The sequence below is a fragment of the Cervus canadensis genome, chromosome 8 (genome assembly GCF_019320065.1).
Source record: "Cervus canadensis isolate Bull #8, Minnesota chromosome 8, ASM1932006v1, whole genome shotgun sequence".
NCBI lineage: Eukaryota > Metazoa > Chordata > Mammalia > Artiodactyla > Cervidae > Cervus > Cervus canadensis.
Window position 1 is genome coordinate 58534333 of NC_057393.1, and position 11644 is coordinate 58545976.

An 11644-nucleotide genomic window follows, 5' to 3' on the forward strand; every position below is an offset into this window, starting at 1 on the left:
AAGACTCTGACACAAATTGCAGCAATATCTTTCTCAATCCATCTCTTGGAATAATGGAAATAAAAACAAAAATAAACAAATGCGACGTACTGAAAAACTTCTGCATAACAAAGGAAACAATAAACAAAATGAAAAGACAACCTACAGATTGGGAGAAAATATTTGCAAATGATGTGACCAACAGGGGGTTAGTCTCCAAACTTTACAAACAGCTCATGATGCTTTACAGCATCAAAACAAACCCAATTAACTAGTGGAAGACCTAAAGACATTTATAGAAGACCTAAACAGACATTTCTCCAAAGAGGAGATACAGTTGGCCAAGAGGCACATGAAAAAATGTTCAACATGCCTAATCATTAGAGAAATGCAATCAAAACTACAATGAGATATCACCTCACACCAGCCAGAATGGCAATCATCAAAAATCCACAAACAATAAATGCTGGTAAGGGTGTGGAGAGAAGGGAATCCTCCCACACTGTTGGAGGGGATGTAAATTGGTACAGCCACTATGAAGAACAGTATGGAGGTTCCTTAAAAAAATCTACAACTAGTGCTACCATGGAGAAGGAAATGGCAACCCACTCCAGTGTTCTTGCCTGGAGAATCCCAGGGATGAGGGAGCCTGGTGGGCTGCCATCTATGGGGTCGCAGAGAGTCAGACACGACTGAAGCAACTTAGCAGCAGCAGCAGCAGCAGCAGCAGCAGCGCTACCATATGATTCAATCCCACTCCGGCATGCATCTGGAGAAAAACATGATCCAAAAGGATACACACACCCCAATATTCCCTGCAGCACCATTTACAATAGCCAAGACATGGAAGCAATCTAAATGTCCATCCAGAGAGGAAGGATGAAGATGTACATATATACAGTGGAATGTCACTCAGTCATTAAAAAGAATGAAATAATGCCATTTGCAGCAACATGGACGGACTTACAGATTGTCATACTAAGTGAAGTACGTCAGAGAGGGAAAAATATCACTGTACATCACTTACATGTGGAATCTAAAAAGAAATGATACACACGAACTTACTTACAAAACAGAATGAGATTCACAGACTTAGAGAACACCCGAAAGTATCACAACATTGTTACTCAGCTATATATACCCCAATACAAAATAAAAAGTTGAAAAAAAAAAAAAAAAAAACTAGACCCATAATTATCCGAAGCATAACGCACCATCTATTCCAACACCATTATCTTAAGCTCCACAAACTCAGGTCGGGGGCGGTGGGGGGGGGGGGGGGTGTCTCTCCTGCAAGATGATGACCAGCCCACCAGGCCAGAGTGGGTGCGGACTCTTTCCAAGTTTCAAGCCCACAGACTCTTCTCCTTTAGGGGAGAGAAGGGAGGAGCTTTTGCCGTGGCCCCGCCCCAGCCTTGTCTTTATCTCCCCGCGCACTGCGGGTGGCCTGCCGGGCATCTTAGGATGTGCGCTGCAGCGATGGGGAACGCAAGAGAAGATGAGACCTACTTCCAGAGGACCAGTCTGTTCTGGGTTACTGTCATCATCCTCTCTTTTGGCTATTACACAGTAAGGACAGTGGGCCCCGAGGAAGGCTAGGTGAGGGGCTGGAGTGCTGCCTGGAGCTGCAAGATCCCACCTGGAGCCGTGGAGAGGCGGCAGGCGCATTCGCGGCTCTCGCGAGCTCTGAGCCAGGGTACTAGACCCGGGAAGAAAACGCAGGCGCACTCGTCTGTCTGCGCATTTCGCCTGTGTTGAGATCTTGAGAAACCAGCTGCCCACGCTTTCCCTCCCCACCCCATGACTAGGTGACTAGATCTTTCAAAATGGTGGCGAAGTCGGAGGCTGGCGGGGCTGCTGCCTCCTACTTCCGTGTAGCCAGACCCCTGCCGTCGCTGGTCACGGTCCTGGTGCTGGGATATTTCGGGGTAAGGTGTAGTACGACGCGGCGCTTTTGTTTTGGCCCGCCAGGCTCCCGTAGAGCGAGGGGCACTGGGGAGGTGGGGAAGGAGGGAGGTCTTGCGCTTGCGCGTCTGGCGGTTGCCTAGGTAATTGGCGTAAGCGGAAGTTCGGTGGGCTCGTCAGGTTTTCGCTTGGAAATGTTCCTGCCTTTGCGTCTCCAAGGTTAGTAGGACTTATTCAAGTCTGAGTACAACTAGAGGAGAAAGAGGCCAAGTTGACAGTTCTAGGCCTGCCAAGTCAAGATAGGGCTTCCAAAGCAGAATGTTTGAGGCAGTTGGAATTGCTTGGAAAATGGGGATAAACCTAAAGGTTGGGTAGAATTTAAGTGGTAAGAAGGGATAGAGAGGATGTGCATATTATGACATAGATGTGAAATCAAGAAGACAATCTCTACTGAGAGGAGCAGGAACTTTTTTTTGAGAGACAGAATTCATTTAAAGAATACAGTGAAAGTGAAAGTCGCTCAGTCGTATCCGAGTCTTTGCGACCCTATGGACTATACACAGTCTATGGAATTCTCCAGGCCAGAATACTGGAGAGGGTAGCCTTTCCCTTCTCCAGGGGATCTTCCCAAACCAGGAATTGAACCCAGGTCTCCTGCATTGCAGGCGGATTCTTTACCAGCTGAGCCGCAAGAAGATACCCAAAACAGTGGGTTGCGGACTACTACATTGTGGAATTCAGTAAGAACAGAAGTCAGCTAATCTGGGCACTAAGTCTGATAACCACATAGTTTCCTTGGCAGAAACCTTCCACTGGAATGGCTTTTAAAAAATAGAATTCAAGAATTGAAGCCCATATGGCTTGGTTCAGAGTTGCTTTGGTCTGTTATTTGTTCTTGAAGAATCAGGATTATTTCATAGCCTTGGTTAAAAATACATTTAAGTGATCTAAAAGCACTCTGGTTCTCTTTCAGTGGATGGTCTTCTGGCCTGAGAGTATTCCTTATCAGAGCCTGGGACCCCTGGGCTCCTTCACTCAGTACTTACTGAAGCATCATCACACCCTCGTGCATGGTGGGTAAGTAGAGCTCCAGAAATGGGATGTGGTCCCCACAGCTCCCGTCTCCCTGGAAGGCCCATGGTTGCCTTCTAAAAGTGGTGCTCGTTCATATTAAAGCACCTTTGTTTTGGAGGTTTTTCTGTTAGATCTCATGAGCAGAGGACCATCACCTTAAACTAGGCTGACTTTTGTTTCAGGTATTGGCTTTCCTGGATGATTCACGTAGGAGAGTCCTTGTTTGCCATTGTATTGTGCAAGTAAGTGTTTTAATAGCTCTTTGTTGCTTTTCTCTTGGTATCTAATATAAGTTAAAAGTAGCCACATTTGAATAATTCATGCACTTGTAGGCTGAGAACACTCTAAGGATAGAGTTGAAGTCCCACACGTAATACTGAGCTTCACTCAGTACTCAGAGGCAGTACTCAGTAAATAGTTAATGAATGAATCCATTTCATTTGTATTAATGAGTCAATTATTTAGTCATTTAATTTAGATAATTTTTTTCTTTTTTTCTAAAATCTCCCTGTAGCCCCAACTAGAAGGAAAGAGTAGGAGGCTGCCTTCTATTTTGAAAAAGAGCTGTATCGACCTAGCCCAATGACTCTCAACCCCTAGTCTTGCAACTGAATCACCTGAGGAACTATCTTAAAATTCACCTCTTTGGTTTCCAGACCCAGAGATCCTAATCTGGTAGGCCTTGCTTCAGGCACAGGAATGTGTTATTTTTTTTCAAGTTCTGTAGATGATTCTGGGGTGCAATGAAAGCTAAAAGTCCTGTGACTAGGCCCTACCCAGCAAATGCCAGTGTAAATAATAAACGTGAGAAAACTAGAAAAAGCTTTTCTCGACATTTAGACTTTATGTAAGCATACACAGAAAGTAAATGGTTATAGTAATGCCAGATTACTTTACAATTGAGTTTTTTTCTTTGGCTCAAGATTAATTACCACCTCTGTTTTTGTGGCATTACTTCTAAAAGTGGAAAATAAGATACTTTATTATGTTTTAATAATAAAATAATTAATATTTCTTGGGTGCACACGATGCCAGACAACTGCTAACTGACTTAAATACATGTTACTCCACCTTCTGTTTTACTAAACAAGCTGGACTTGCTGGGGGAGGAGCATAAAGCAGCTTTATTTTTTTAACCTCTCTCCAATCCCCCATGGATTATTGTCTGCCTCCCACCCTAGCCCTGGATAAAATCTAAAGCAGGTCCATAGATTGTTCAGTCACTATCTGATATTTTCAAGTCAAGTTTTAAAGTTATTAAAACTATGAACTTTTATCAAATTCAGTACATCTGTTCTTCAGCCAAGGCTCAGCAGGCCACCTTGGGGAAGACGGTGTAATTGACATCTTCACTCTCATTCTAACTTTGTTCCCTGCTCACTAGCAGTAGTTGTTTATGGCCCCTTGGGGTGCCGGAAGTATGTGTAAAGGAAGCAGGGTATGATCTGCCTTGTGATCAGGCAACTGGGTGATGTGGAAGTTGCATACCCATTGTTGATTCTTTCTCTCCAAAGGGTCCCTGGTGGATTTTTGAGAAACCACCCATCACCAGGGATCTCCCTTCCCCAGTTCCCTTGATGGTTCCTTCAACCTTAGTCAGCATGTCACTTAACACTTAACAGTTTCCCCTTAGGGTTGATGATATTTTCCTCTTATCTAGGTTTCTCCTGCCCTTTAGTTAGGCCCCTGGGGCGGAGTCGCTTTTAAGCCCATGCATACCAGTGCCCTTCCACAAGACCTGTAAGGCTCACAAGGACAGCTTCCTTATCCCTCCATTGGGACAAATCTGCAGGTGTGTGCCGTTTCCTGTGCAGCCATGTATCCTATCAGGCAGCTCTACTGGTATTTAAACTTGTGAGTCAGATGTTAACCCTCCCCCAGATCACAGGGGACTCTTGTCAGGCTCTCTGAACGGTTCTTTTGAAGCTGCTTTTCAGGGTGACTTGTGATAGGAGGTGCCACAGCACCAGTACCTCTTTCTGAAAGCCTCTTCACTTCTCAGTGAGAGCTCAGCTTGGAGGTGTGCAGTCCAGCCCTCCAAATTACAGTTTTGGAGTACATGACACCTATTTTGCAATTGGCATATGAAGCCTCTAATGAAAACAAAAAGACTCGAATTGAACATCCAGCTCTCCAATTCTCTTAGAGGAAGCAGCAGAACAGGCACAGAGAGGTTAGGGCACTGTTCTCATGTTCCTGAAATCATTTATTTATGGACTAACATGTTGCAGTATATCATTGGTCACTGTAAATCAGAATGAATATTCCTTTTATGAATGAATGAATACATTTAAATGAAAAAAATCACTAAATGTGTTGTTGTAAGGCAGAATAAAGCAGTTTTTCTCCAATTAAAAAAAAAAAAACATGAAGACATGCAGAACATTTGTAGCCCTCGACCCCAAATTCCACTGTCCAGCAATAGAAAGGAATTGATGAATTCTATTTAACTAGACATAAGATTGGACTAGATGTTTGACTTTATAGCTGCCATATATATATACATAATAGACACAAACTCTTCTATAATTTTTTCTATTGTCATATATGCCTATTTTCCCATGTCTATACCTATAAATTGAACTCATTCATTTCATTAGTACATAATATATAGATGTGTCCTAATGTATTTAACAAATCTTCCTTCTGATGGACTTTTAAACCTCTAGCTTTTCTAAACTATTATAAATAATTCTGTGTGAATGAATTTCTTGTATGTCCTGACCCACTGTGATATATATTTCACCTTTTTCTTGTTTGGTGGTAAAATCTATGAATATAGTTGATGCTTATCTACTGACCTCACACCCAGTGACCTTGGTAAATTCATTTTTGAGTTCTAATAGTTCTAATTGTTCAACATTAATGATTTAAAAGATTCCTTTACATTTTCTAGGTACCCAGTTTTATTTCTTCCTTTCAACTCCATATACCTTTTATTTAAGTTTCCTTCATTGCACTAGCTAGTAATGAAAGGTTGCTGAGTAGTGAAGAGATGCTGGGATTCTCAGTTTCTGGAGGAGAGGAATTCAATCTGGGGCCAGTGATAAGGCTTGATTGCTCAGAGGCTTTATTTTTGTGTAATAAAGTTTTGTTAAAGTATAAAAGAGATAGAGAAAGCTTCTGATATAGACATCAGAAGGAGGCAGAAAGGCTACTGCTAGCCTTTAGCAGTAAGTTATATACCTATTGAAAGTGAAAGTGAAGTCGCTCAGTCGTGTCCAACTCTTTGTGACCCTGTGGACTGTAGCCTACCAGGCTCCTCCATCCATGGGATTCTCCAGGCAAGAATACTGGAGTGGGTTACCATTTCCTTCTCCAGGGGATCTTCCCAACCCAGGGATCGAACCCGGGTCTCCCGCATTGGAGGCAGACGCTTTAACCTCTGAGCCACCAGGGAAGCCCATCTACCTATTAACAAGCTGTTAATTAGAGAAAGGAGATGTCTCAAAACTCAGAGTGGCACCAAAGCCCCTCACCCACAACATGCATTTTGAGATAACATTGGCACCAGGTGAGTCTTCCCAGGCCATAAACCAATTGACATGAATCTTGAAAAGACAGGTTTCCAAGTAAATACATAGTTTCATTAACATAGATTAGGAGAACAGTGTATGAGTAAAACATACAGGTTTGTTGAGCCCTTATCTATGGAACCAGATGCCATGATCTTAGTTTTCTGAATGTTTCTGAATGTTGAGTTTTAAGCCAACTTTTTCATCTGGTCCCATCACTTCATGGCAAATAGATGGGGAACCAGTGGAAACAGTGACAGACTTTATTATGGGGGGCTCCAAAATCACTGCAGATGGTGATTGCAGCCATGAAATTAAAAGACGCTTGCTCCTTGGAAGAAAAGGTATGACCAACCTAGACAGCATATTAAAAAGCAGAGACATTACTTTGCCAACAAAGGTCTGTCTAGTCAAGACTATGGTTTTCCAGTAGTCATATATAGATGTGAGAGTTGGACTATAAAGAAAGCTGAGCACTGAAGAATTGATGCTTTTGAATTGTGGTGTTGGAGAAGACTCTTTGAGAGTCCCTTGAACTGCAAGGAGGTCTAACCAGTCCATCTAAAGGAAATCAGTCCTGAATACACTGGAAGGACTGATGTTGAAGCTGAAACTCTTAATACTTTGGCCACCTGATGTGAAGAACTGACTCATTTGAAGTGACCCTGATGCTGGGAAAGATTGAAGGCAGGAGGAGAAGGGGACGACTGAGGATGAGATAGTTGGATGGCATCACCGACTCAACGGACATGAGTTTGAATAAAACTCATGTTTTATTCATGCCAGGGAGGCCTGGCATGCAGCAGTCCATGGGGTTGCAAAGAGTCGGACATGACTGAGCAACTGAACTATCAATTCTGAGTCTTAAGCAGAACTGACTTGAAGAAAGACAGAGTCTAGGGTAAATACATTGTTCATTAACATAGCTTAAGACAAACATTTCCATCAGAAAAATGCATTGGTTACCTCAAGGTTTGAGAACAGTTAAGTTCAGGTGGAACCAGGTGTCATCATGGCAACACAGAATTTTAAGAGAAACGTTTTTAAATTTGTATAGAGAAGGGGAAAAAAATATAACACTAGTAGTTTGTTTCCTGGCCACTTAAGAGAGAGATAAAAAATGTCTGACACTTGTAGCCTATTTCCTCTGTTTGGAGACCCCTGGCCTTCCTGCCTGTTACCCTCTCAGTAACCCAGTTCACTGTCAACTCAAAGTGGTAACAGTAGGCATCCTGGCCTTGTAAACTTTCAACACTCTGCCTCATGTTTTTTCTAGAGTTGTATATTGTATAGATCTTCTATCAGATTAAAGTTCTGTTGTCTAAGTTTTCTAAGAACTTGTATTAAGAGTGGATGTTGAAATTTATCAAATGCTTTTTCTGCATTTTTTATGATCTACAATTTTTTCCTTTAATCTGTTAGTATAGAAAATTATATTGTTTTTGCATCTATTTTTTAAAATATATGAGACTTATTTATATACAGATGAAACTGTAGCAAGTCTGTCACTTGAACTGGGCCATTTTCTTTTGACCTTGGTGTTAAGCAGTTTAGTTTGAATGGGTGTATAAACAGTATTTATTATTTCCATGTGCCAAGCCCTTCACTAACCACTTTGTGTAACTTATCTCAAGGTGAGATAAATACTATTCTTCCTGTTTTTTTAGATGAGGAAACTGAGAGTGAGTGAGTGACTTGCCCAAGGTCGTGCTGGTAGTTAGCCAAGCTAGGATTTGTTTTTTGTTGTTGAGTTCCTAAATTGTGTCTGACTCTTTTTGCAGGCTCCTCTGTCCAGGGGATTTTCCAGACAAGAATCCTGGAGTGGGTTGCCATTTCCTTCTCCAGGGAATCTTCCCGACCCAGGGATGGAACCCGGGTCTCCTGCACTGGCCTCACTGAGCCACCAGGGAAGCCCAAGCTAGGGTTTATATCTAATCTGTCTTCAAAACACTTGCTATGAAGCCATCCCAGTGATTTTTTAACCCTATATGCTCATCAAATCATGTGAGAAATAGTTTCATAATATCATCCCCTAGGCAGTAGCCAGACTTTCTCAGGGAGGGGTGTACCCTCCTACATGCATAAGAAAAACTAAATGAACTAACCATTCAAGTTAATAAGTGGGAGGAAAGTGCAAAATAAACCCAATGAAAGTAGGTAGCAGTAATACATTTTTAAAAACTGACTCATGTGAAACCATAACACTTAAAGATGCTGGTGGATAGACTTTTCTCTTTTCTCTTTTTAGGTCGAAAGGCATCACAGACGCCGGGACCCAGCTGCTGTGGTTCCTACAGACGTTCCTTTTCGGGATGGCGTCTCTCTATTACTTGATTGCTTTTAGACCAAAACGCCAAAAACAAACTTAAAAAAGATGTCAAAAAAAACTGAATCACTTTATTGTACACTTGAAACTAATAAAATATTTTTAACCAACTATACTTCAATTTAAAAAGAGAGAGAAAGAGAGAGAAAATGTAGCATATAAAGTTCCTAGAGGGAGAAAAGAAGATATTCAAAAGCTTTCTCTATACTTTGATATTCAGCCTCATCTTTTTTGAGGGGTGCTATGTTTACTTGATCTTCCTACTTTCTAGAAAGTTAAGGCCCTCGAGTTATTCATGATCCCTTCGTCAGCTCTAGTTAAAGTTAAGTGGATCGAAGGAAAAGATTTTAGCTTTCCAATTACGCAGACTAACGTATTTGGCAGAGCGCTCCCAAGGACCTTCCTGCGGTCCTTGGCTGCACTGACATTCTCCCTGTCACCTGCTTTAAGCCACATACTAAGTTTGGGATACCTTTGCTCACACCTTCTGATTAAAACACCTTAAGACCCTTAGCACCACCATCTTATCAGCTCTCCTTTCCTCCAATTTTCTTCTACCCACTTGGTCCAAAATAGAGTGAGGCCTCCACAGCACATCAATTCCACCCACAGTTATTAGACACCTGTGAGGCAGGATCTTCTCTCGGGCTTCCGTTTCACATTACAGAGAAAAATAAGACAAACAAGTGCCTGGAATGGGGTGGGCTGAGCAGTGACACAGGAGACCTGCTAGGAATCCAGAAGAAAGGACTGGAGAATGCCTTTTTTGCCCTCCCAGCCCAAAGCGGTGTCTCCTTTCACTCGGGCCCTCAGACACAGCGCTCTGTAGTGAGCAGGGTCTGACAGCCACTTTCAGGTCAGGACCGCAGCTGAGACAGCTGCTTTTTTAACCCTAACACCTGTCCCACTGCCTCACACAGTGTTTACTCTGATTTCACTTTGCACTAGGTTCAGCAGCATTCCAACTTTTATCTGAAAACTGCAGGACCTGTTCAGTGTACACCTGTCTCAAGAGAAAAGCAGAGGACTGCCCTTGACTCCCATCTTTCTGTGGGTCTCCCTCAGTGTGGGAAACCTGTATCTTTTCCACACTTTCCTATCCTTAATTAACTTTTCTCCAGACTCTGTAGATGTGTCCTTCCCATTCTGACTCACTCAGCCATTCCTGTTCTAGAGAGTCTAGCTCATGGTTCTCCAGCTAATGACTACCTCGCTCATTCACCTGGCTATCTCTTATGACTACTAACTGGTTGGGGCAGAAGGGTTATTGACTGTCACCTCTAGGAGATCGTAGGGTTCCTTTCCTGAAGGCCCCCCTGCTTGCAGGTTCACTAGGAACTAGACCTTGCTTTTTTTCCATGACACAGTACGTCATGTTATTTGTTTTAAACTAATATTTGTGAGAAACAGATCCCTCTGCCCGCTCCCCCCAAAAAAGAGGCTCCAAGTAAAACCACAGCCATGAAAGATGGTAGACTATGAATTGCTTTTGGTGGAGAGTGACTTCTGCACAAAAATCCAGGTCTTTCCCACTGCTTCTTTTGTGATTGAGGGATTATTAATGGTTTCAAGGATAATATGGCAGATTACTGAATAAAATGTGAGTTGTATCTCCAATTAAATGCTTTTCTGGTATGTCAGTTTTTCATACATTGCCACACATTTGATACTATTCTTTCTCCAACTGACTGTATTCTGGAACTATTTGTAACAGGGTTTTGTTTGTTTTTTTCCTACTGCAGACAAAATGCAGGGGATTTCCCGGGCCATCCAGTGGCTAAGACTCTACGCTTCCAATGGGCCCCCTCTATGCAGGGGGCCCAGGTTCGATCCCTGGTCAGGGAACTAGATCCTACATGCCACAACTAAGATCCTTGCTTGTGTTTCAAGAGCTGCCTATAGTCCACATAACTCCTCCACATATACCAAGTTGTGGGTGGATATGAGCATCTCCTTTCACTGTAGGATTGGCCTCCTTTTGTTTCTATTACATTTCATTCTGTTTGATACAGTCTATGCAGCAAGTAAATGGAGTACTGTGTTTAATTTAAAAGGCAGAAAGTATAAAATGCTGTAATCTTATTTGGGGTATTATCGTGGCTTAGAGCAAAACACGGATCATAGCAAACGGTGTGGGTCGTTGATTTTTTGGAGCCATAAGCTGCATCCCATGGGGTGAAGTGACACACAGAGGCCAGACAACTGGATCTCCTGTTACTCTCCTCCCTCTCCCACAGCCCAGGAGTTTAGGAGTAAGCCTGTGAAGCAAACAATAAACATAGAGACATCTTGGACTTATGTTGCAGTCACAGTGGTTATATGGGAGAAACATCTATGTGCAGTTTGGATGAGAAAAGGCCAAGCATGTTGGAGGCAACCATGGAGGGCAAATAGACTAAAACCCCAGAAATACCAACAGCAAGTAGAGTTTGGAAGAACAAAGAAGAAAGGACCAATGGGAGGAACAAAAACAAAACTAATGACCTTGTTACCAAAATCGTGGCTCCCTGTCCACTAATGTCAAAAAGAAATAAGAGAAAGAGTTTGGAGGAAATAGAAAAGAGCAGCTTTATTATTTTTGCCAGGCCAAAGGGAAGCACAGCAGGCTAGCACCTCAAGAACTGTGCCCTATCCTCAGGAAGAGGGAGAAGTTTTATATCCTTTAGAAGGTCTTGCTTTTTTTTTCTCTTGCAAAGTTTCAGAATGGCCACAGCTGGCATCAGATAATTCAGCAACCAGGACTTATCTCCCTGAAGTTATTGGCTCATGACCTTTTTTCTTAAATGCAGAATGCTACAAGAGAGTGTTGGAGAAGGAAATGGCAACCCACTCCAGTACTCTTGCC

The 11644-nt window shown here is 42.5% G+C and overlaps 1 protein-coding gene and 1 non-coding gene across 3 annotated transcripts; one reads left to right on the plus strand and one right to left on the minus strand.

Annotated features, from left to right (window-relative positions):
• Nucleotides 1–1390: 1390 nt before the first annotated feature.
• TMEM254 (transmembrane protein 254) lies at nt 1391–10421 on the plus strand. 2 transcript variants are annotated; one of them, XM_043476396.1, is made up of 4 exons: nt 1391–1548; nt 2858–2961; nt 3141–3200; nt 8722–10421. In XM_043476396.1, exons 1-4 carry the CDS (start codon nt 1444–1446, stop codon nt 8840–8842), a joined length of 390 nt encoding a protein of 129 aa, XP_043332331.1. In that variant the 5' UTR covers nt 1391–1443; the 3' UTR covers nt 8843–10421. The 2 variants fall into 2 exon arrangements, with proteins under 2 accessions (XP_043332331.1, XP_043332332.1); XM_043476397.1 differs by lacking the exon at nt 1391–1548 and adding an exon at nt 1769–1907.
• TRNAW-CCA lies at nt 6287–6358 on the minus strand. The gene has a single exon. It is a non-coding gene; the product is annotated as a tRNA-Trp (tRNA).
• Nucleotides 10422–11644: the final 1223 nt, after the last annotated feature.

Coding starts and splice junctions, on each gene's coding strand:
- TMEM254 (XM_043476396.1), top strand. CDS start 1,444: ATGTGCGCTGCAGCGATGGGGAACGCAAGAGAAGATGAGACCTACTTC. Junction 2,962..3,140: donor CACACCCTCGTGCATGGTGG/GTAAGTAGAGCT, acceptor CTTTTGTTTCAG/GTATTGGCTTTCCTGGATGA. Junction 3,201..8,721: donor TTTGCCATTGTATTGTGCAA/GTAAGTGTTTTA, acceptor TTCTCTTTTTAG/GTCGAAAGGCATCACAGACG.